The following is a 23,390-nucleotide window of genomic DNA, read 5'->3' on the forward strand; positions in this document are numbered from 1 at the left end:
GTGTTGTTAATGTTTACTTTTCACCTCTCATTGCGATATACTGTGTATTTAGCAAAAGTGATTTTAGTGTCAATATCACCCATCATCTTTGCACTATGTGATAGTGTGAATGGTCGAGTAGTTCAGCTGTGAAACTTGATCGGTTTAGGTAATGAGCTATGTAGGTACCGGACAAGTAATCGCCGAGGTGGTTCAGCTGCTGTCTCAGATAAGACGAGGGATTCCGTACGCCACCGTCGGAGGATAAGGCAAAGACTCAAAAACTAGTCAAATCCATGAGATCATACGAGAGCTGGTGGAGTTTTGAACCCAGAAGAGAAAGGAAAAATAGGGCAAGAAAAGACGACGACGCGACGCGTCTTGAGTGAAGGCGGTCAAAAAAAGCCGCCCGTCAATCAATTCATCGTCCTCGGGGGTTTGACTTGACTTGCTTGCTGCTTGTCCAACCACCTCCTCTTCCGCCTATCATCGTCCTTTTCCGCTCTAGCTTGGGAAGTCTTCATTTGACAGTGTGCTATCTTCCCGCATCTTCCTCTCCTCCCTTTATCTTATTTCCTGTTCCCCCTTTCTCCTCCTTCCCGACTTAGCGCATGGTGCGCTGAAGCTTACACCTTCACCGGCTTCCCCGCGCTGCTTCCACGATGCCTGCGCGCACTCGTCAAGGCCCCTCCGCTGCGGCGGAGGTCGTGGAATCAGAAGAGATATCCGGTGGCCTTCGCCGCCTCAGATTCAATGAGCCAATTTCATGGCGCGTTGGGCGATCGGCTATCCCCATTGCAGACCTGCTGCAGCGCCTGCAGACGCTCGCGCAAGAGCTTCGCAAGCTGGAACAGGAGGAGGTGGAGAAGGATTCTCTCCAGAAAGTCTCTCAGGAGCTAGCAACAGCTCAGCTTCTCGCACATAAGGACAAGGGGGTAAGAGCCTGGACGGCCTGCTGCATTGTCGATGTTTTGCGCCTCTGCGCCCCTGACGCGCCCTTCACCGGTAATCAACTTAAGGTACGCTGTCACTGTATTGATTGTTCTTGCGAAGGACGGTCTACTCAATTGAGCCATGCTAAATACTAACTATGCTCTGAACTATGCAGGATATATTTACCTGATCGTGACCTCCATTATCCCCGCATTGGGGGATCCCTCTAACACGTATAATGCTCAGCATATCTATGTGCTAAACTCACTAGCAGAAGTGAAGAGTATCGTTTTAATGACAGACCTCGATCACCCGGATGCTTTAATTATTCCGTTATTTACTACTTGCTTTGATATTGTCTCTGGTTCTTCCAAAGCTTCCACGGGCGAGGACATCGCGAAGAATGTTGAATTCGACATGACCCGCCTGCTTGTAACGGTGATCGATGAGACGCCAGTACTTGCTGCAGATGTTGTGGATGTTATCGTCGCCCAATTCCTGCGCATCGACCCACGTGCTCTGGAGAACCCTAGCAGGAGAGGGAAGAAGGCCGATACTCCGGTCGACGCCAAACAGGGAACGTTACTTTTGAAGGACTACCCCCCAGCGTATAACATGGCGAAGGCAATTTGCCAAGCTGCCCAGAGAGGATGACTAGCCATATTAGCCAGTATTTCAATAATGTCATCATCGATGCCTCTGCGACAGGAGCGAACGGTCCGTCGAAGAACTCTCATCGCCGACCCAATCTTGATGATTCAGACGAAGAAGGGGAGGATATTAAAGAGCTGAGCAAGGCACACCGTTTGATTCGAGAACTTTGGAGGGCCTGTCCCGAGGTGTTACAGAATGTGGTTCCCCAGCTGGAGGCAGAACTGTCCGCAGAGTCCGTGTCTTTGCGCCTGCTAGCTACGCAGACAATCGGTGACCTCACGGCTGGAATTGGAGTTGCTGGGCCACCATCCCCTCCACCAATGGATCCTGCAGCCTATCCACCGGTGACCTTGTCAGACTATTCGCAGACCATCCCCCAGCCAAACGTTCTTGTACAGCCATTCTCGCCCAAGCCATTCTCGCAGGCGCATAGCTCCACATATGAGGGCTTCCTGAGTCGACGATTGGACAAGTCTGCCTCAGTAAGGGCCGCATGGGCCACTGTGGTTGGTCGGATATTGTTAACGTCGGCCGGTGGCTCTGGCCTGGCCGAAAGTGAGGAGCAGATGCTCATCAAACACCTGGCATCTATGCTTCGAGATGCAGACGAGAAGGTCCGAGTAGCAGCAGTCGACGCGGTGGGTACATTTGGTCTGTCTCACATTGTTCACAAATTGGGCGCCAGTGGCGGCTTTTCATCCCAAGATTCTATACTTTTTATCTTGGCGGAGCGCGTCAAAGATCGAAAACCACAGGTCCGGGAACATGCCATGAAAACCCTGGGCCGGATGTGGGCAGTTGCGGCAGGTGAAATTGAGCAAGATAACGAGCAAGTAGTATCCTTGTTCAAGGACGGGCCGTCAAAGATCTTTGATGCGTTTTACACAAATGACATGGATATCCATGTGCTGATCGATCGCGTTTTGTTTGAGATCCTTCTTCCGCTTAGCTACCCACCGATAAAGCCTAAACTATCGCGGAGTAGCTCGACGCAGTCTCAAAGACTGAAAGACTCACAGACGTCAGAGGGCGATAATGAGACAGACGTTGACAAGATCCGCGTCCGTCGCATCTTAACCCTAATTAGTGGATTGGACGACAAGGCAAAGAAGGTTTTCTTTGCAATGCAGGCCAGGCAAATTCAGATGAGGACAGCTGTGACAGTCTATCTCCAGGCCTGCGAAGAGTATAATGTAAGTGTCTCGCTATTTGTATAGGTAATCACATATTGATATCAGGTGAACACAGGGTGGTGTGATGGAGAAAGACGACGAACGGATCACAGCTCAAATCAGTCGAGTGATTGATACATTGTCAAAGCTCTTTCCTGATGCGTCAAGAGCTTCCGCAGATCTTTGGAAATTTGCCAAAGTACATGACCGTCGCAGCTACCAGTTGGTTCGCTTTGCAATGGCCGCGGTCAGTGATTACCGAACGGTTATCAAGGCCATCAAGGAGCTCGCACGCCGATTGCAAAGTTCTAACAACTCTCCTTTACTTGAGACTCTGACCCCCCTTCTTTACCGCTGTAGCTCCCTTGTTTTCAACCGGAGCCACATTCCGGCAATTATAAGCCTTTCGCGGACAGATGAGAATGGATTGGCAAGCCCCGCACATGAAATGTTGCGGGAGATCTCATCCCGGAATCCTGAGGTATTAGAGGCTCAGGTTCAAGAGATGTGCAAGGACCTCGAATCGCAAGCACCATCAGCTGAAACTAGTAAGGATACTGGAACCGAAGAGATCCTCAAGGCTTGCTCTGGGTTTGCAAAGAAGCTCCCGGCGAAGCTGCCCAAAGAGCGCAAGTTTTTCCAGGCCCTTGTCAACTATGCGTTGTATAGCCCATCACCTCGGGCTGCCAAGCACGCTGTCTCAATCCTCATGGCCACTGCAGATCGCAAAGAGATGTACGCTAAGGACCTGGTCCAGAAGTGTGTTTCTAAGTGGAAATATGGAACAGATCGATTCCTCACCAAGTTAGCTACGCTATCTCAGCTGAACCTCTTAGCCCCAAGGGAGGCAGATGAGGAGAGTGACGCCATAATCTCTATCGCTGTCAATAAAATCCTCTTGACAAACCGGTCTCCGAAGCCAGAAGACAACTATATATGGTCAGACACCATGGATGATGAAACTGCTGCTAAAGAATGGGCTCTCAAGATTATTGTCAACCGTTTACGCGCCAAGGGAGGCTCTGACGGTGAAGACGATTTCCGTGCTCATGCCGAACCTGTTTATAGTACTCTCAACAAACTTGTGGTCGGTGAGGGAGAGTTGTCAAAGAAAAAAGACACACCAGGAGGGCAAAAGTCACGATTACGTCTTCTGGCCGCTAAGTCATTACTCAAATTATGCGCATCTCATAGCATCTGTGACCATTTACTTGCGCCTCAAGACTTCAATGCTCTTGCTCTAGTCGCCCAAGATCGTCTTGCGCCTGTAAGGATTGGGTTTATCAATGAACTCAAGAAGAAACTGGTACCAAATTCGCGCTTGAGTCACCGTTGGTATATCATCACATTCCTGCTCGCGTTTGAACCAAATGCTAGTCTGAAGGACAGCACTTTGACATGGTTGCGATCCCGCGCGACCTTCTTTTCTCAAAATGGTGGCAAGAAGAACGACCCAGTTATGGAGTCCATCTTTTCGCGCTTGTTGTCGCTACTAGCTTATCATCCTGACTACCCCCCTAAAGAATTGGATGAGGAAACGAAAGCTCGCGATCTGACTGACTTTGGCCGCTACATTCTCTTCTATCTCTCCGCGGTAGCTAATGAACGTAACCTCTCGCTCATTTTCCATATCGCCCAACGTGTCAAGCAGACACGTGACGGTATTACCAAGTCCGATGAAATCACCACACGTCTGCATACGCTTTCGGACCTGGCTCAGTCTACCATTCGCCGATTCGCCGATATTTACTCACAGCAGCGCCGGTTCGGCGGCGGAGCTGGTGGCACTAATATTCTGCAGACGTACCCCGGCAAGATGGGTCTCCCGAGCTCAATCTTTGCCCCGATGAGCAGCCACCGCGAAGCCCAGGAAGTAGCTGAGAAAAACTTCCTCTCGGAAGACGTTGATGACCTGCTAGATCGGCTCGTGCGGACCGTGATGAGGTCAAAGGGCGGGTCACAAGGCCAAGCCGCGAAGAAGAGGAAGCCCGAGTCCACCGAGACAACCCGTGAAGCCGGAACAACCAAGAAAGTAAAGAAAGCTAAGGAGAAAGTTACACGGCCCCGGAAGTCCTCAGGCGCAACATCAAGGACACCTAAGCGGAAGAACAAGGACGAAGACGGTTGGTCATCAGATGAGGGCGCCGCAAAAGCCAGCACTGCCACTGCCCGCAGACGCAGCAGCAGGGGTACTTCTCGTAGAGTCAGTTATGCAGATCACGACAGCGACGAAGATGACGTTGAAATGGATGACTGGGATCAGGATGAAGACGAAGCTGAAGCTGAAGAAGAGGACAACGAAGAAAACGAAAACAACCATGCAAACAACAATCACGTCCAGGATTCAGAAGACGACGACGGCAGCGACCTGTCCTCTCCTCCACCATCACTACCTCCATCATCCCCACCACCAAGCGCCAAAAAAGCACGTGCAACAACCCTGCCCGCCCGACGCGCCTCTCGAAGAGGATAGAGACGGACACAGCTAGTAAGGTGGATCTCAAGCATCATACACCATCATCATCTCTTTCATCCCCGTCACATTCTAGCAGGTCTGCCAGCCTGTCTGTCTGTCTGCGTAACCTACGTGATTCCTCGAATCAATCTAAAATTACCACTCCATTGTCCCATTCCTTGACGGAATGCTTGCTGTTCGTGCATGTTGTGCTATGCTATGCTGTTTTATGTTATCTCCGTCTTCTCACCAATGAACGAGTCCATCTGTGAGTGTTAGTTATTTTACCCGTTTGAGTCGAATTGAAGTGTATACCCATTTCCTACGCCATTTCTTTGCTTTATCTGTTGTTTCCTTAAAATTGCTAGGATAACGCCCTGTTCCAAGTGTCACTTTTCCTGCGTGTTTGCCCTTGCTCTTTTATTCGGTCTGTGTTTAGCTACGTTCGTATCTTTGTATGTATGTACCCGGTGCTCAAATATATGTACAGCGCGAATTGAGGCCATGGTAGCACACATAATCTTAGTTTCCGACGACCAATAGATAGATATATGTCTAGGACTTGAATGTCATCATCAGGTGACATGCATTATTTATTTGTATTGAGTGAATAGGTTAGGTCCCATGAACAATGAAGATAGAGAGCACCGTATAATGACTTTAATGCCCCGATCTCGAACAACGCTGTATTTACGCCGACCATGAAAATGGAGAAAAAGACAGCACCAGATCCAAGCTCACTAGAGTATCACACATAATTCCAGGACGGGAAAAAGATACGGCCTCAAGTCCAATCGCTCAAACCATATACATAAAGCCGCGGATTCTTTTTTCCAGTGGTACGCACACATGAAGAGGGGGAAATAGAAAAAAGAAGTTTCTTTGAGAAGTATACATTGATGCAGAAAAGAAGAGAGAGAAGGAGGAAGATATAAAGATGAAAGCGCTTCATCGTTGAGCTCATGACTAAGATGCATTGTTGCCCCCTGCACCGCCGGTCCTGGTGATTCTCTCCTCAACACGCTCTTTGTGTTGTCGGTTTCGAAGGTGGACCTCGAAATTATCGACTGTCGTGCCTGGCCCCGGGGTATACAGTTTGCCCGGGCAGTCATGGCACCGGATGCGTGGGAGGTATTGATATTTTAGTTTCTGGCCTGACTCGGTATTGGCATTGGCTACTGGTAGCATTGTCTCCGTGTCGACAGCAGTGTAGCGCATTACGCCTTCAAAGGAGTCATTTGGATACGAGCGTTTTAGTCGCGCGAGTCCCGCCGCGAGCCAACTTGGAGGCGGGGGCTAAGAGAAGTTCAAGTCAGCAGGGAACCGTGATTGATACACCCACCATAGCCGGATAAGCCGGTCCACTTGAGGCGAATCAACAAAAGAATTGTCATGAGCTATTTATCACTCACCCCTGGGACACCCGGCTGAGGGGGGTGGGTTGCATCTATGGCTCCAATTTGCTGCGCGGGGACGGTCCGTTGTGTGGGTGTACCGATGACACTTGGGACACGAGCTTGAGGCTGGGTGTGTGACGGTGGAGCCATGTTGCTTGGGGTCGGGGTGCTAATTTGAGGCGTGCCTTGATGTGAGGGTGGCTGAGGGGCTGGAGTCGCTGAGAGACTCGGTATTGACTGTGGTCCGTGGGTAAGAAGTTGACGGAACTTCTCACGAGGGATCTTAAGCTTCACAATTAGTTTTTCTGGCTCTTCGATGCTCTCTTCGCGATAGTCCCGTCTCCTAGCAGATGCTCTTCCCTCGTGGTGAGGCTCCGGAGTGGCAGACTGACCAAGGTTCGCACGCAGAGCAGCGTGAGCAGCACTGGCAGCCCCTCGCATGCCTCTTGTGCGCGCAGTGCCTTGAGCCAGATGAGGACCGATAGCGGGGGAGCCTGTGATTGAAGATTCGTCGCTGTCTGATTCATCAGAATCGTCACCAGTGTCCCGCAACCCGACAGCAGCGCGCCTGGCGCGACTCGACCCAGATCGTTTGAAGACGTTACTTTCATCAATAGACGCAGCCGAATTAGGAATGACGGAGGATACAATCATCGTGCGGATAGTCCTTTGGCGGTCTTTCAGGTCGGGTAGGGCGGGTCCACCGCGACGGTTAACGGAGCGTTTCTGCCTCCGCTGATCACGGGATATTGAAACTTCTGTACGTTCTAATTCTGCTTCGTTCAATTCATACAGATAAGGTGTAAATTCCTTGGCTGCCTGGAATGGCCTGAAGGATGATACGAGGGGGGTAGGAAGGAAAGCGGACTTAAGATCGGGATCATCGATCGGACGTCCGTCAAACGGATGAGAGAGGATGTAGAGTGATTTCGTGAATAGCTGCGATTGTTCGCGGATAGAGTGCGCAATCGCTGTCGTAAATTCCCCTGACAGAGAAAGGTCATCCGTCATCCGCGCAGCGAAATCTTCGGGGGAGTTGGAGGGGTCGTTAATATCCCATTCAAACTGGTCAATCAGAGTATGCTGACCAATGGTGATATTTAGCTTAACAAGGATGCGCATCTCATCGTTCTTGTAAGCACTGTACGGGAGATGAGGGTCGAGAGGATCTTCTTCCATATATATTTGAGGATAGTAATCGCAGATCTGCTCTTGGATGCTCTGTGAAACCATCCGCACGAGGGGAGCGCATGATTCAAGAGGGAGGCCCAGGTCCTCCACTAGCTTTTCGGCGAATAGGTCGGGAGATACCACCCGATCATGGAGATTCCAGGTGAACGTATCTCGGATCTTGATCTTCTCCCAATCGATGTCCAGCCGAATGGGCACAAGGTCCTCGATTTGTTCACTTTGTGTCTTCAAATCTTTCCGTGAAACCCGTAGCTCCCTAGTCCTCCGGTTACCTGGTCGCCGCCGGTTGGAGGGGTACAATAGCTGGGGATGTTGACCTCGCAGATCTGTACGAGCATTCCCAAACCCCTCGTAGCCGACACCATACAGCGCCGCCGGGTTCATATGATTCTCCCGTCGTAGAGTCAGATAAAAGTCCCGTTCGGCACGTTTTTGGTTTGTTATCTCTTGATTCTGATTGTGATACGCCGTCAAGGCAGAATGTTGGAACTCCCGGTTCACATACTGCTCCGCTAGGATCTTATCCTTTGAAGTTTCACGTACACGCACGGCTAGCCCTTCTGTCGGCGAGGAAGTATGAATGGCGGAGCCGCCACGTGATCGTTTCTTGCTCGCTGCTGAGCCATTGGCATTAATTGACTGGGAGCTGGAAGACGGATTGCCATTGGACGCGTTATGACTGGAGCCGGCGGGTGTTAAAGACACACCCGAGGCTGCGAGAACGGCTTTCGCATTGTGCTTTCCTTCTGTGATCGCATTTGACCCATTCGGTCCCTGTTCCGTAGGAGATCCTGAGGCAGCTTCGTCATTGTGATTCCCAGTTGTCATTGGCGGAACAGAGCCATTCTGAACGCTGTCCGGCTGGATGTCGCTGGGCAGTTGCCCCGATTGAGAAAGCTCCGGGGACGGCATGATCGAATATTGGCTCGATCTGGAGTCGCGATTATCGTTCCGAAAGAAACAGAACGCGCCACTTGTGCAGAAGGTTCGCCCTTCGAGATGGCGCTCAACAAAGGAGGATGGCTACCGAGTGGATAATGAGTCGGTTACGGTAGCATGCTTAGACGGGAACCTGAGGCAGACCGCGTTCAGGTTAGCAAAATTTGGCATGGCCGCACATTGAGATCTTATCGCAATGGGGACGCGACCAACGCAGCGGGGGATGCGATCCATCGCAAGATAAGGTAGTGAGGATATGCCGCAAGCCCGCCACGCCGTTGCCGTCATGTCACCTAGATGGAAGTAGACTTGACACCAAGGTTGGCAGAGCCGCGGTGTAAGAATGGGGAAAGGGACGACAACGTGGAAGGTAGAGAAGACATACCAGAACCAACGGGGAGAGGGAAATAAAGGGAAAAGGCAGAGGACGAATCAAAGGAAAATAGCACTAACCACGGAGGATAATCAAAGCAATAATGAAAAGACCGGCGGAAAGCCCGAGGCAGGAAGGAAGGTTCCAGGGCCAGCGCAGGACTGAGGCACAGCACACAAGCAAGCAGTGGATGGGTCTGCCGGTATGGGTCTTTCTTTGGTCTTTGCGAGAAGGAATCCGGAAGAGAACGGCTAAATCAGCTGATGGCGCGCCCCCAGTTGAGGTCAGGTCCAGGTCTCGATCGTTCGCGTCCTTATTTTTCGGAGATCTCACTTCCTGTCCCTTTAAGATTTGGTCCAGTTAATCTCTAGTGGCCCCCGTGCGTGGGGTCTGACGTGACAATGCTCCAATTTCGTGAGAGGTGGTAAAAAAAGGGGAGAAAAGGACTGCAGAGATTGAGAAAGAGAAGTGAGGGAGGAAAGGGGAGCGCCGAGCGGACTGAACAGCCGTTACAAGTCCTGTCCGTTCATCGGCGGAGGGGGAGACGTTCGGAGAGGGAGCTGGGCATGAGCCAGCAGCGCCAGGAAAAACCATCCTGATCAGAGATTTAGAACATCCCTTTTGGGATCTTTTTGAAGCTATCACCATCCATCTTTTCCAACGCTTTTCATCCATCTGGCAGCATCAAAACGTTCTTTACAGTTACTGTATTGGCTCTGTAAAACAGTCTCGGTCGCGTTTCACGTTTCCACTCACTATTCCTAGTTAGGAAGGCTTGTGATGTGAGCTACACCTCATTTAGCCGTAGCACCATACACTAAGGCCCTTGGCGTAACAAGATTGTTTCACGGTGGATTCAATTATCTGTATAGGTACGGTATTGATCTTTCTCCATAATTACATCAGGTGCGTCGGAACCTCAGGAGAGGTAACCATGTTACCATCTTGTATGCATCCACGAGTTAATGTATGGCAGTCTGTCCTTTGGATCGTATTGACCATGGGTTTGTGGGGACCCATCATTCTCTTCTAGCTGCATAGTCTCACATCGACAACAACCGCTCGGTGGTCCGAGTTAAACACACCATCGTCAAATCGATTGGCCAACACAGAGTACCCCTCCACCTTCCATGGCTGGCCCCCGTTGCTAAGCACCTTCACGGGCCCTGGTCCTACGAGGACGTAATCGATACGAGAAGGGTCTTCTTCCTCGTAGCCGAAACCCGTCCAGGTCAAATGGTTACCGTAGTGCTCCGCCGGATCGACCGTTTTTGCCGTGTCAACCAGAGTGGATTCACTCCCTGTTAACACTGAATAGGCCTCTTGTGTCTCTTCACTGTTCAAGTCACCTGTCAGGAACACTGCGGAAATGACATCTTTGTACTCTCCACTCTGGTACTCATCAATCTTCCGAAGGATAATGTGAGCTGCTTCAAAGCGAGAGCGGGATCCTTGGTCGTCCAAATGGGTGTTCATCGCCAGTACAGTCTGACGACTTGTATGATGCGTGAAAACACCAATCGTTACGATGCGGATGGACGCCGCATCCCAGCTTTTTGAGGGGACATGCGGCGTTTCCGACAACCAGACTGTTTCCCAATGTCGGAGCTGCCAAACCGACGGTCGGTAGAATATAGGTGAGTATTCGCCAGCTTCGTGGCCATCATCTCGCCCGACGCCAATATATGCCCAGGCATTTTTCCCAGCTTTAGCGGAGACTGTAGAATGTTTACAGTTCAGTCCGGAGTGTATATCGATGAGCTGGTTATGAAGAACCTCTTGTAGGCAGATGAAAGCGTCTTGATTGCGGGTGTTATACAGCAGCTGATTCAGGAGGGGTTGCCTGCGCTCTTCCCATGGCTTCTCTCCCTTAAATGGTGACTTTGTCGCATAACGAATATTATTCGTCAAGATGCGGGTTGGAAGCTCTGTAGAAGATCTCATTTGCAAAATGGTTCAACGGTCGAAGATTGACCACAGGTCAAGTTATGAAAGTGATAGGTTGCTGTTTTCACTAGGATTGAGAACCTTGGCACCTGCGCTTGTTAGACGTACCGTTCCTGGTCTGACTTCTAGGGAGTAACGATGCTATAGGACTGATGGGATGAGGAGAAGTTGGGTCAACCGGTGTTGTGATTGGAGGAGAGGTCCTTCTCCTCTTCTGGGCTCCCCTCATCCACCATTGATATTGGATGTAGCGCCAAATTTCCAGACGAGTGAGAGACAAACAGCACATATTTTCATTAGTCATGTCTATTATAACAAGAGCCTGCTTTGAGATCTAACACATCATAGTCCCTGTCTACACTACCTGGTGAGTTAGTACTCTCTTAAGTGATACAAAACAGTCCATATGGGCTGTTCATGAGTCCATTTTACAGTATGTCAAGCCATTTCTGTTATTTGAGATATGGCTGTGGTAGACTGGATCACAAATAGTATAAGAGTAATGATCTATAGAGATTAACATCCGATATCACATCAATATATATTGCTGTTAATCATCTTTTAGCCTGTATAGAATCGATCGTCGCTCGTATCGGGTCTAGATACATTTGTATAAGGGATTATTAGGCCGGTGGATAGAATGGCTGGATGATGTCTTTAGTCAAGTCGTCTAAACAATAGGTCACCATCCTTCCCTCGATGATCATAGTTGGTTCGTCACATCATTAAAACTTGCTACTTATTCTAACGGCTATCACTGTTGGTCTGTGTTGCCGGCGGAAGAATAGTTTCCCAGTTTGTCACATATTGCTAATCTCCTTCCTACACGGGTAGTTGAGTATTGTTGACTCGATATGTGTGCTTCACTGAAGATTCATTCGGTGTATGAATGCACTTGAACGAGGGACCAACCTGCCCCATCTCGTGTAGAACGTAAGGGACTCCGGGATCAAGCTCAGTTATAAAGTCGATACATTTTAACCATATAGTGAATGGAAAAGTCTTTACCCAACGAGACCTGCCAGTCTTCCAAATCTTTGGCAAAGGCCCGTTACCTTCTCACGAGAATGGCATGGCCGATTGCAACAGGAGGGTGAGAACGAAGCACTGAACCAAGTGATATTCACTCAACCTCGATCAACGGCCCTGATTCCTTGGTATTGAAAGGAGCCCTTGCAAATAGCATGACCCTTCAGGATCGCGCCGTGGCTATAATGTATTCCTATTATAGTCGCGCATGCTTTACGGTTATCTCGAGAGTACTACAGGCGTGGTGTGGAGTTTTGGCCAAGGGCTCTTCGTTCTCGGCTTAACAGCAAGCTCAGCTGGCGATCAGCCACCCGTTATCTTTAGAGTACGCACTTCTGTGTCTGTGACCACGTACCACTTCATATCGCACTGTCTTTTTTTTACAAATTTGATCAACACCGACCCTTTCTGGGAATTGAGAAGAAGAAGAAAAAGAAAGAAAAAAGGGGAGGGAAGGAGGCTCAGACGCAGCCAGTTAGCTCCAGGTAATTGCCGAAAGGCTACAATCAGACAGCGTTTTCAGGGGCTGTGCTGTCGTTGAATCCGTGATATTCTCGTCATCTATGGACCTGAGTTCTCATGAGCACTCGCTATGAAATCGACCGAAGTCCGATTCAATAGCCCATGGTACCCCGCATTTTCCCCACGAAGTCAAAAAGAGAGAACGCCAGTCGCTGGTCGTTACAGATAGCTACTTCCTATGACTGAGGAATGGCAGCCATTCCATTCGTGCAAGATTAAATTCCGACCCTTCAAGATCGCCAGCTCAACACGGATGCATGCCGTGGAGGCGAGGAATCAGGCCACTATTACCGATGTATGTACATACTTAAGGTTCATTCGATAACCGACAGCCAGCTCTCTAGTTATAGATCTGGTCAGAATATGTCCCTTCAAAAGTCCGATTCACGCAATTGATAACGATGCTTTTTTCAAAAGTGTTTTTTGTCCTTGCTGCGTTGGCATGTGTGTCTGCAGATAGAGAAATTTGTGTTGTACCGGCCGGGGGCTCCAACGCCACCGATGATGCCCCTGCGATTGTACACGCCTTTAAGAAATGTGGACGTGGGGGAAATGTAGTATTCAAACCAACGACATACCATATCGGTTCTGTTATGAACATTACGTGGCTGGAGGATGTCGACATTGACCTTGGAGGAACACTGCTGGTGTGTCTTGCGAGTTCTTCTTCATTCATAGTTGCATGAGTTTACGCTGAATTCTCTAGTGGAGTACGAATATTCAATACTGGTTGAATCACTCTTTACCGGTCGGGTATCAGAACCAATCCACTGCTTTCATTCTTGGAGGAAATAATGTTCGGATCGATGGCCATGGTATAGGGACGCTCGATGGCAACGGAGACACCTGGTATCAATGGATAAAAGAGCAGCCCAATACGTCCAACTATCCCGGTCGACCACACGCCATCACTTTCAATGGTCTCTCAAATTCAGTGGTCCGAGGCCTTAGATTCCTACGCAGCCAGATGTGGTAGAGTAGTCTTTGAATTTTCTTCAAGTTATTGAACTAAAACCCTGGCAGGACAATGTCTATCATATACAGCCATCACGTTGAACTCGACAGCATACTTGTGAACAACACCGGAAATGTTGTCTCGAGCTGTGAGTGCCTTATCCTGGACCCAGCACAAACACCACCTCACTAAAACCAGAACCAGCGAACACGGATGGAGCAGATACCATTCGATCCTCCCACATCAAGTTCAACAACTGGACTGTGTACAATGGTGATGACAGTATCTCACTTAAGGCAAACAGCACGGACATCACCATCACAAACTCCAATTTCTACAATGGATTGGGAATTGCATTGGGTAGCATCGGTCAGTACAAAGACCAGTTCGAAACCATCGAGAGGCTCAACGTGAGCAATATCAACTATCACAACACCCTTCATGCGGTAGGCAACGCCCCACAATGTACATATCAATTGTTTTATTGACGGGTGCTTGTGATGAATAGGTGTACGTTAAAACATGGACAGCTGATCAGAACGGCTATCCACCTAATGGTGGCGGAGGCGGCCTCGGGTGTAAGTTTACGCTTAAGACACACTTACCCGCAGTGCAGGCTCTTGAAACAGGAACCTAACTACCTCAATTATGTAGATATCTCCAATATGACGCTCAAAGACCTCAAAGCCACATCTCTTCGTGGGGCTGCGGTTGCGATCTCGCAGTGTACTCGATTCAGCGGCGCCCCTGGGGAAGGCAACTGCACCAACTCGGAGTTCCAGATTCGTGATATCTCGGTTCTCAATCTGAGTGGTACCACAGAATCTACTCGAGTCGCAAGTTTCCAGTGCAGTGCCGTTGCACCATGTACTGATATTATGCTCTCTAGCATCAATCTGGAACTGACAAACGGAACCGCAGCATCAGAATATCTATGTGGAAATGTGGAAGATCCGAAAGGCTTTAAATGCACAGGTCCAGTGTGTGAAGGAGGAAGTGCAACAGGAGAGTGTTGAAACTGCATGACGTTACAGTAGGAGGCAGACATGTAGCCAGGTCTAAGAGCTACTACCGCCGTGAACTTCAATATGTTACCGGACGACATGGTTGCAATAGAAGCTTTTACAAGTGCTAGTTATCATATGGCTTGTTATCTAGCAAGCTACAATATGATTGTAGTATTACATTAAGATAATCCATGGATATCAAAGCATCGTGCAATTTCGGGGAGTGCTCTGTGAAGCTCGACCGAGGCTGTGACGTACTAATACCACGAACCCCTTGCGGGGGTTGTACCAACAAACCACTCCGTGCACGCACCCCCTAGAGCAACCCCTGATCAAAAAGTGGCACCGTGTTTAGGCCGAGCTTGGAATCGCCATTTTCTCTACAGAATATAGAATTTCCAGCTGAAGGGACACGTGGATGGCATGTACATTACAACATCGGAATGACCGGCTACCATCAACCCTTTGAATCCTTTAATGGTTCAGTGTCTCACCTCGCCAGCTAGCGTGCCAGATCTCCGCCCCCGTGATTTTCATTATACACGGTACCACCATTGGCCAACAATCAGTAAGCTCCATAATTCGGTCTAATATAGTTTATAGATATGGCGCCTTTTCCACGTGGTTCGCCTTGTATACTCAACTTGTTCATGATCTACGGAAGCCGTTGATCTGCGCCAGCTTTCCTTGGATATCTATCACGCCATTAGTATCACTCTCATGCAGCTAGATCTTGACCACGCGAAGATCAACCCTTGCATCTAATTATGCAGACTGAGACCTGTCTCACTGTCATACAGTTCTTAGAGCTCACCCTGCATACTCAAACTCTAATTGATCAGCAACTGCGTCTGCTGGATAGCGCTAAAGTATTAGTGACTCCTCCTTATCATGCCTCTATCATGGCCATGCCACCTAAGAAACGGTGTCATGCATACTACCATAAAGGGTCATTTGGAAAGATGGGTGGCTCATTAATTTATTCGGATTGGCCATGCTGTTATCGTAGATTGGTATTGTTACCGTGGACTTGAGAGTTGCTAAACTTGCCCGTTAGTACTTGGAAAGTGCGAATCCTTCACGAGGATCCCCAGCTTGGGAAACATCCTATGTTCCATGGCTCAACTCAATTCCTGATTTGACAACGCATTCAGGGTCTTATTCTCCATAGCATAGCCAGCAGCCACTAGGGTATCTAATCTCTCTGAGTATATGGAGACTATATAAATAGGAGTGGTGCACCCAGCGCATGACAGAGCGTGGGCAGCACAATCACACTTTCATTATTCTCCTCCGTTGTTGATACTAGCCACACCCCTCTGAGAAACATGGAGACACATATTGATGCTCACTCTCAGTTGATTAAATGTCTCAGGGCACAGCCTGTCTCTGTTCCCAACCTACTACCCATCTTCTCATCTTGGCCTGGAGCCGTTAATCCTCACTGGAGGGCTTTGGTTCCTGTGATAAATGCAAGAATTGACAGGTATATTGCTCAATTCCATCTGTTATCACATACTGTTTGTTTACATTTCGACACTACATCCATTATACATGTCTGCTTCGTTCTATCTTTCATTACTTTTTCATTCAATTTATACCGGGACCCTGAGAAAGTCCAACACTAATAATCAAAAGCCTATTCCCAGAGCCAGTGAAGGCTACAAAGCTCAAGAGGTGTGACTTTGCTCATCTCGCCGCGACGCGGTGGCCTCTGGCTGGCTTCAAGGAACTTTATATTCTCGCCTTCTTGTCCCTTTGGCTCGTCACCTGGGATGACCAAATTGATGATGACACGAAAGATTCCTTGAGCAACAACTTTGAAGCTGCTGAGCAGTACCGTCGTGAAACCCTTTATTTTGTGGCTCAATGTCTTGACCTGGATCTCACTGAAGGCTTACCCCGTAGTTACAAGGACTCTATTTTTGTGCCAGACGACCCTATTGTCCAAAGTTTTGATGTGATTGGTGAAGCACTTCGTGATGCATATACTTATGGTTCGTTGCTGCTTTTGCCTTTTGCTTTATTCTTCTGCCTATTTCCTGAATTCGAAATGGCTCTAACTCGCTTTGGCCTTCAGAACAACGGCACGGGTTTCTTAAGGAGATGTCTCTTTTCCTGGTAACGTCACATATGGAGCAGAAAGCAAAACTCGAAGGGCAGATCCCCAGTCCCGAAGTGTACTGGAGAGTGCGAATGGGCACCAGTGCAGTTGGTGTGATATGTGCTGTTAATGAGTGAGTATATATTGATGTTCTAATTACATGGCTGACACCCTGGGTGATAAAGATATAGTCTTCGGTCAGTGATACCCCGTGCTATCATGGAGGATTATGATATGAGAGCAATATGGAATGAAGTGAACGTCATCGTTTCAATGTAAGCCACCATTTTATCCAAGATGAAAAGCTCCAGCCATAGAGGCAACCGTTGTATAGAGCTGCACACTAACATTTGTTTCCCCATGAAAGAGTCAATGATATATATTCCCTGAAGAAAGAGATGGTACGTCCCATGATTGACAAGCTCGTCGGTTAACCAGCTCTAATAATAGATATAGGCTCAGGATTCCATTTATAGCCTTATCCCTATCTTGTGCATGTCGCTAGGGAGCCCGCAAGCGGCTATAGACAATGCAATTCGGTCACTCATCCAATCTGTGGGTCGATTCAATGTAGCGGCCAACCGACTGATGGATGGGATCGAGGAGGAAGATAGGTTCTCACTATCCCTAGGAGTCAAGAGGGACGTGGAAGATTTCATTCGTAGTTGCCAATTCAACTGTACCGGCAGCTTGTACTGGACGTAAGTTGCAACCCTGTCTTCCACAGCACTGCCAACTCCCCTGACCCTAATCGCTTCAGTCTCCGTACGAATAGGTACGGTGTTCGGTGTGCTCCGCGGAGCTCCGATGGTGGCGTTATTTTGCATTTATGAAAGCGTTTAGCTATATTCCAGTTTGAAATTGCTACAGCAGGAACTTACAATGTAATATATTGGTTTGAGCAGAGAATGTGTAATATTAGGGTTTCATTCATCATTTGTTTACTAGGTAGTATATATTCTTATGCGAACTTGATTTTCTAGAGTCACTGGAACTTTCCCCTTCTGGGGGACATTCAAGCTATTATGAGGGTGGTCAGAGACTTGCTTAGTGAGTATTCTCTGTCACAGATCAGTACTCCCGTCAGTGAGCACTCGGGGCGCGCTCAGTGATCAGTACTAAGTTTACTGATGTGGAATAATAGTTAGACCTAACGATGGAGCGGTGTCAGTCACGTCGTAGTATTGACCCATTTTGCTCGATATTTTCTATTTATGGATCTTACTGTTGTTACAAGAACTTACTTTTACTAGAAAATGGTAGACTCTCGGCTTCCTTCGAGGCTGCTACTCTCGAATACTGGGTTTGTAGAACTGCCAAGACCCCTACTCCACCTGTGTTTGTTATCTTGAAGATGACACCAAAGAGGGTTGAAGCTGCGGTCGACCTCCCCAACACAACGAGGACTGTTGCCGACTCTAGCTTTTGCAGGGAGCACCAGGCATCTACGCTCCCTACCCTTGGCTGTCTTCGTCCTGTCCGAGAGTATCTAGTTATGCGAATGACGATGCTCATTGTGACTATGCAACCGTTGGTAGATAAAAATATACTTTACGGCAGCCTTTGCTCAGTGACCAGCTTAGGGCGAGCTCAGGCCTACACGCAGTGAGGACTAGATCAGAAAGAAAAGCCTTCGATGTCTACAAAATCAAGTACTTTGGGAAGAGCCCTCTAGCGATTGTCTGGTGATGTAAAGGGTATATAGTAGAAAATTAGGAAGAAAAAAAATAAAAAATAAAGGTCCTAGCCGGATTCGAACCGGCGTTACCGGAAGATTCGATCTTCCTATGCATATACAGGATATGTATATTGTTCATCAAAATCCGGTGGGATAACCACTACCCCATAGGACCGTTAGATGGCAAGATTTTGACATTAAGCCATTGTTAGAAATTCAAGACTTGGTTCTCATCTACACCTGCTTGCTATCCTGCATTTAATAGTTCATATTCTCTCTTCTGAGTCAAAAAAGATAGATGAAACTGGGGTCGAGCCCTTGCTTTTGAGATCGAATGAAAATGTTTCGAAATTGGATTAAGTGATCATCTGGTGATGTCATACAAGGAGCTTCATGTTTGCTCCGCGGGCTGTGCCTTACAATACGCACACTATCAACTCCTCATTTCAGACGACATTGTGTGTAATGGGAGAATACGGGGTTCCTAAGACTGGCAAATGGCTCGAGTACGTATAAGCGGAATAAGACAGAATAGATTGGCTAGTAGCTTTCGACTGGAAAGCAAAAGGCCATCCAAAGCTTCGAGCTCAGCGAAAAACTTGGCAAAGAATGGATGAGAACATTGCGGCAAGCGGTCTCGTGACGTTCTGGTAATACCAATACAAAGCCCTACTTGCAGTGAAATCATCCTGCAAAAACCCCACTCGCGCGGGCAAAAAACCCAAGAAAAAGACCCCGCTGACACCTCGTAATGTGTACTGCTACGTAAGGAAAGGAAGGACTCCTCTTACTAGTAAATACTTTGACTCCATCTGAGTTCTCCAGCTCCGTTTCAGCCCATTTTTCCTTCTTCTCCTCGTGAGCTCCCAACGTCCGCTAGATTAGTGCCTCTTTGATCGTTATCGACCCCTCGCACCACAGCGAGGACCATCTATACCATACACAATGGCTGACACTCAGGCCCAGCAGGCCCCCGCCGAGGTTGGTAAGTGTTCACTCTGAGTACCCCTCCTCTTTCTGCCGATTGAAAAAGGTCCGTCCGTTTGTGGGTTTCCTTCCCGCTTGCTTCGTCGTCATGGCGTGGGTTCGGTTGGCGGCACGTTTAGCAGCTCGAAAGCTGTAGAGGAACACGGGAACTCCATGGATAGCTTATTTTCTCTATCTACGGGTGCTTCTATTGCTATTTGAATGTACCCTCCGGAGCACTGTGTCATAAACTAATCAAAACCTCGAACCAATCTCAGACTACACCCTCAACAACCCCGATACTTTGACCAAGTACAAGACTGCTGCCACTATCTCGCACAAGGTCCTCGATGCCGTCGCAGGTGCGTAGTGTCCGGGTTTACATACCGTGGCGAGCCCGCCGCTCTCCAAGGTCTAGATTCATATTCTAATCCCGTGCTTTAGCCCTGTGTGTGGAGGGAGCCAAGATCGTTGAGATCTGCCAGAAGGGTGATGAGCTCCTCGAAGAGGAAATTGCTAAGGTCTACAAGGGCAAGAAGATCACCAAGGGTGCGTTACCATCGTAGTCCATGTTACTGCTAGTTAAAAGCCCCATGCGCATGACATTAACAAGTCGTTCCCGGAAAAAGGTGTCGGTCACCCCACAACTGTCTCTCCCAGCTCCCATGTGACCCCATACACCCCCTTGGTTTCCGACGCCCAGGAGGCCGAGACTACCCTGAAGGCCGGTGAAATCGCCAAGATTCAGCTCGGTGCCCAGATCGATGGCTTCGGAACCATTGTTTGCGACCAGGTTGTTGTCGGCCAGGACGAAGTGACCGGCCGCGAGGCTGACCTCATTACCGCGACTCACTACGCCAACGAGCTCCTGCTCCGTCTCATGGTGCCCCCTGGTCTTCTGGCTACCGGTACCGAGGAAGAGAAGAAGAAGCTGCCGCCGAGAGGGCTCCCACTCAGGCTCAGATCTCCCAGCTGATCGAGAAGGTTGCCAAGGCCTACGACTGCAACGTGGTTGAGAACACCACCAGCTGGCTCTTCGAGCGCAACGAGATTGAGGCTGAGAAGAAGATCATTCTCTCCCCCGGCACTGGCGTGAAGGGTGAGGGTGTCCCCGACGTTGGTGAGGTTTGGGGTGTTGAAATCGGTCTCTCCCTTGGATCTGGAAAGGTCAAGACTCTACCCCTTCGTTCTACCCTGCACCGCCGTACCACTACCACCTACGGCCTCAAGCGTCCCAGCTCGAGACAAACTCTCTCGGAGATCGTCAAGAAGTTCGGCCAGTTCCCCTTCAGCTTGCGCCAGCTGGATGACGAGAAGGCCGCTAAGGTCGGTGTCGTCGAGTGTGTCCGTGGCGGTGTCCTGAGACAGTACGAGCCTGCCGGTGATGCTGACAACGCCCCTGTCTCCCGCCTCTTGACTACCATTGGTATGTACAATCATTCCCGGGCATCAGAGAAACCCCCAGAGCCTTTCCTTCCATATCCCTTCTTTCATTTGACTGACCGATCTGTAGCTATCACCAAGAATGGTATCACCAAGCTCACTGCTCCCGCCACTCCCGATTTCACCAAGGTCAAGTCCGACAAGAAGATCGAGGATGAGGAAATCCTTAAGATCCTTGAGCGTCCTCTGTCCAAGTCGACTGGCTCCAAGAAGAACAAGAACAACAAGAAGAAGGCCGCCAAGAAGGCCGACTCTGGCGATAAGGAGTAAATTAGCCGTTTAACTCGGTCAGCTTTGGCATATCTAGTGAAGCGTTGGATAGGCAGATGGAATTGCTCCAGGCCATGGTCGGAGCTCCTTTTTCGGAGTGCTCCAGGATGTTGATCATTCATGTCAATCAAATCCCTTTGTCCACGCTGGAGAGAGGCGAATTTGTTCCGCGAGCACATGGAGCGAGAGGCATAGGAGGATAGGAGAAGCCATATAAGATTTCCTGTCTTTTACCACGGTGCCCTCTTGAAAGCCCTTGGCACGTAATTAGTTGAAAAACGCGAAAGTCATGTATGAGGTGAATATAAAAAGAGAATTATGAATTTCTGCTTACGGTTCCATTGAGCTCAACCTGCATAGTCTGCGTTTTTGTCTTTCCTGTAGCCCGGATAATCTCGAGGTTACTATTGTCCCACTGTCAACCTGGACGACCAGCTCTACTAACTGAAGGTTATTTAATCTATGTTGTCGTTCAGTGATGTCGGACGCGCAGCCTGGGGTTCCGCGGCAACCAACATATCGGCCCCATGGCTGCGTATTGTTGACAGCGTTGAGGTCTGCGCATTCTTGCCCTGGAGAAAAGCAAAGGAGAGAGGAGAGGGCTGTTTTTCGAGAATTCTCAGTCTGATCTTTCCCCTCCCGTCCAAGTTTCTACAACGACGTATCGTGGAGCATTGGATACACTCGTGGAACCCATTCAGTTCCGGCAATGACCACTTTCTTTGTCCCCGTCAGGGTGAAAGCCATTACTTGTCCCTTTCCCTTGTTCGCTACCTTTGACCTCTTGCCTGACAGGGTTTGATATGATCAGGTAATTATTCACTCCGACGAGTGTAGCCAACAGATAAGGCAGCTACCAATGAGTGTCCATGGCCCAAAACACTTCTGATGGTTTCATGGACGGGATTAAATCGAACCTATTTTCCCTTGTCTTGTCAGAGGAATCCGCATCTCCATCTTTGAAACAGGTTGGGCTTGAGTTGACTGTGGTGCAGTGTGGTGGTCATCCGGCGTTGTCATTTGGTGGTGTGGGCCAAAAAAGCAGGGCTGCTGGCTGTTCCGTTTCCAATCCAGATTCCTCTTCAATCCTCCATCCATCAATCTCACCCCTTCCAGTCCCCTCGTCTTATCTTCCTTCCCGACCCCTCCCAGTTGGAAGGCCCGTATTTTCAGGCTGGGGCTAGCATCTTTGCGCATGTAAAGAAATCCGGAGCTCATTATTTGTGGTTCTCGGTCTGCAGCGTTATTCTCTGTCCCTGCTATTGGCTCACCTCAGACCCTTTCATCCTCGGAAAATCACACTCACTATAAATCTCCCGTTCATTTCTCCCCAGTTCTCGCTTTCAGTTACTTGAGCTAAATTGATTCTTGGGTAGTGTATGCTTTGATGGTCCCGTGGGGTAGGCTGGCATCTATCCACCTGTGCATGAAGGCCAACCCCTCCTGGCTGTCATCTGTCTGCTTGTTGAAGCAACACAGAAACCTCACTCATCGCGTCCATCACATTCGCGTGGCAGACATATTTGTGTTACACTTCAGGTTCCTCTGCTGTGAATTCTATTGTCCTGTTTGTCCATCCTAGCTTCCTTCTGAGACTTCTCCTTTGGGATTCTCATTTCTCTTCTATCCTCCAACGTCTGCTTTCCCTCCGCGCTACTTCCATCTATCGTCTTTCTTCCTCTCTCAAGAAAAGAGAACGATCTTAACTCTTGTCGAAGATCCTATCCTTGCATCTTCCACTTTTGACCTCTCAAACCAAGCCCTGCTAGGCACTCCCTTTCGAGGTCCAGTCCGTTCTGGCGTGTCTAGGCATCTACGCAACAAGCAAAGACCACGCATCGCCTTTCCTTGCATTTTGCCAGGGTTTACCTCAAAAGACTCTCACATCCTTGGTGAGTTCTTCTCTATATCTACTTGGCTGCCAGCGTCTACCCCTTTGTTCGTCCGTTGTCAGGAGACCGCCGTACTGCCCTTAGGGGATCCACTATGTACACGACGATAAGTCTTGGTAGCATTTGCATCTGAAAGTTCTTGCTTGCACATTCCCCTGTTTGTCGTCGTTATTATGCATATGGTCGATTGCTCGCATCTTACAAAACCTGCTTTTGGTGCATCATCTATTAACCTATTCAAGACAAAGAACACGTCGTTTTCCTAAACAACACGACTTTCCATCACAAGGGCTTTACGAAGGCTCCAGAACCTCATTTAAAGGTTACTAAAGGCAAACCCCCTCATTTCAATAAATAGGCCTCAGTGGATCTATTGTCTCGCTATCTCCACGATCCCTGCGGCGAGTCAAAACGACCTACTGGTAAGAATCCCTCACTTTGAGTTTCGTAAGAAAATTAGATGATTAAAATCACAAACTGAGAT

At 48.9% G+C, this 23,390-nt stretch overlaps 5 protein-coding genes across 5 annotated transcripts; 4 read left to right on the forward strand and 1 right to left on the reverse strand.

Moving 5' to 3' along the window:
* Positions 1-641: 641 nt before the first annotated feature.
* Positions 642-5,211, forward strand: ANOM_001912 (sister chromatid cohesion factor PDS5; the record flags this gene model as incomplete). The annotated part of the gene is made up of 4 exons (XM_015547169.1): positions 642-984; positions 1,088-1,520; positions 1,571-2,759; positions 2,815-5,211. 4 exons carry the CDS (start codon positions 642-644, stop codon positions 5,209-5,211), a joined length of 4,362 nt encoding a protein of 1,453 aa, XP_015410482.1.
* Positions 5,212-6,114: 903 nt separating this feature from the next.
* Positions 6,115-11,037, reverse strand: ANOM_001913 (SWI-SNF complex subunit (Snf5); the record flags this gene model as incomplete). The annotated part of the gene is made up of 3 exons (XM_015547170.1): positions 6,115-6,489; positions 6,606-8,804; positions 10,141-11,037. The coding sequence occupies 3 exons, from the start codon at positions 11,035-11,037 to the stop codon at positions 6,160-6,162; spliced, it is 3,426 nt and encodes a 1,141-aa protein (XP_015410483.1). The 3' UTR covers positions 6,115-6,159.
* A 1,955-nt stretch (positions 11,038-12,992) lies between these two features.
* On the forward strand, positions 12,993-14,562 carry ANOM_001914 (putative exo-polygalacturonase; the record flags this gene model as incomplete). The annotated part of the gene is made up of 6 exons (XM_015547171.1): positions 12,993-13,238; positions 13,298-13,563; positions 13,615-13,694; positions 13,751-13,992; positions 14,055-14,124; positions 14,201-14,562. The coding sequence occupies 6 exons, from the start codon at positions 12,993-12,995 to the stop codon at positions 14,560-14,562; spliced, it is 1,266 nt and encodes a 421-aa protein (XP_015410480.1).
* Positions 14,563-15,030: 468 nt separating this feature from the next.
* ANOM_001915 (terpene synthase family protein) lies at positions 15,031-17,362 on the forward strand (the record flags this gene model as incomplete). The annotated part of the gene is made up of 8 exons (XM_015547172.1): positions 15,031-15,138; positions 15,354-15,566; positions 15,810-16,039; positions 16,192-16,550; positions 16,634-16,790; positions 16,843-16,932; positions 17,025-17,058; positions 17,114-17,362. The coding sequence occupies 8 exons, from the start codon at positions 15,031-15,033 to the stop codon at positions 17,360-17,362; spliced, it is 1,440 nt and encodes a 479-aa protein (XP_015410481.1).
* Positions 17,363-19,203: 1,841 nt separating this feature from the next.
* Positions 19,204-21,344, forward strand: ANOM_001916 (curved DNA-binding protein (42 kDa protein)). The gene is made up of 6 exons (XM_015547173.1): positions 19,204-19,320; positions 19,580-19,663; positions 19,746-19,850; positions 19,931-20,184; positions 20,259-20,727; positions 20,815-21,344. The coding sequence occupies exons 1-6, from the start codon at positions 19,281-19,283 to the stop codon at positions 21,012-21,014; spliced, it is 1,152 nt and encodes a 383-aa protein (XP_015410478.1). The 5' UTR covers positions 19,204-19,280; the 3' UTR covers positions 21,015-21,344.
* The last annotated feature ends 2,046 nt before the right edge of the window (positions 21,345-23,390 follow it).

Source organism: Aspergillus nomiae (genome assembly GCF_001204775.2).
Source record: "Aspergillus nomiae NRRL 13137 chromosome Unknown contig00029, whole genome shotgun sequence".
Classification (NCBI taxonomy): Eukaryota; Fungi; Ascomycota; class Eurotiomycetes; order Eurotiales; family Aspergillaceae; genus Aspergillus; species Aspergillus nomiae.

Coding starts and splice junctions, on each gene's coding strand:
- ANOM_001916 (XM_015547173.1), top strand. CDS start 19,281: ATGGCTGACACTCAGGCCCAGCAGGCCCCCGCCGAGGTTG. Junction 19,664..19,745: donor GGTCCTCGATGCCGTCGCAG/GTGCGTAGTGTC, acceptor CCCGTGCTTTAG/CCCTGTGTGTGGAGGGAGCC. Junction 20,728..20,814: donor CCGCCTCTTGACTACCATTG/GTATGTACAATC, acceptor ACCGATCTGTAG/CTATCACCAAGAATGGTATC.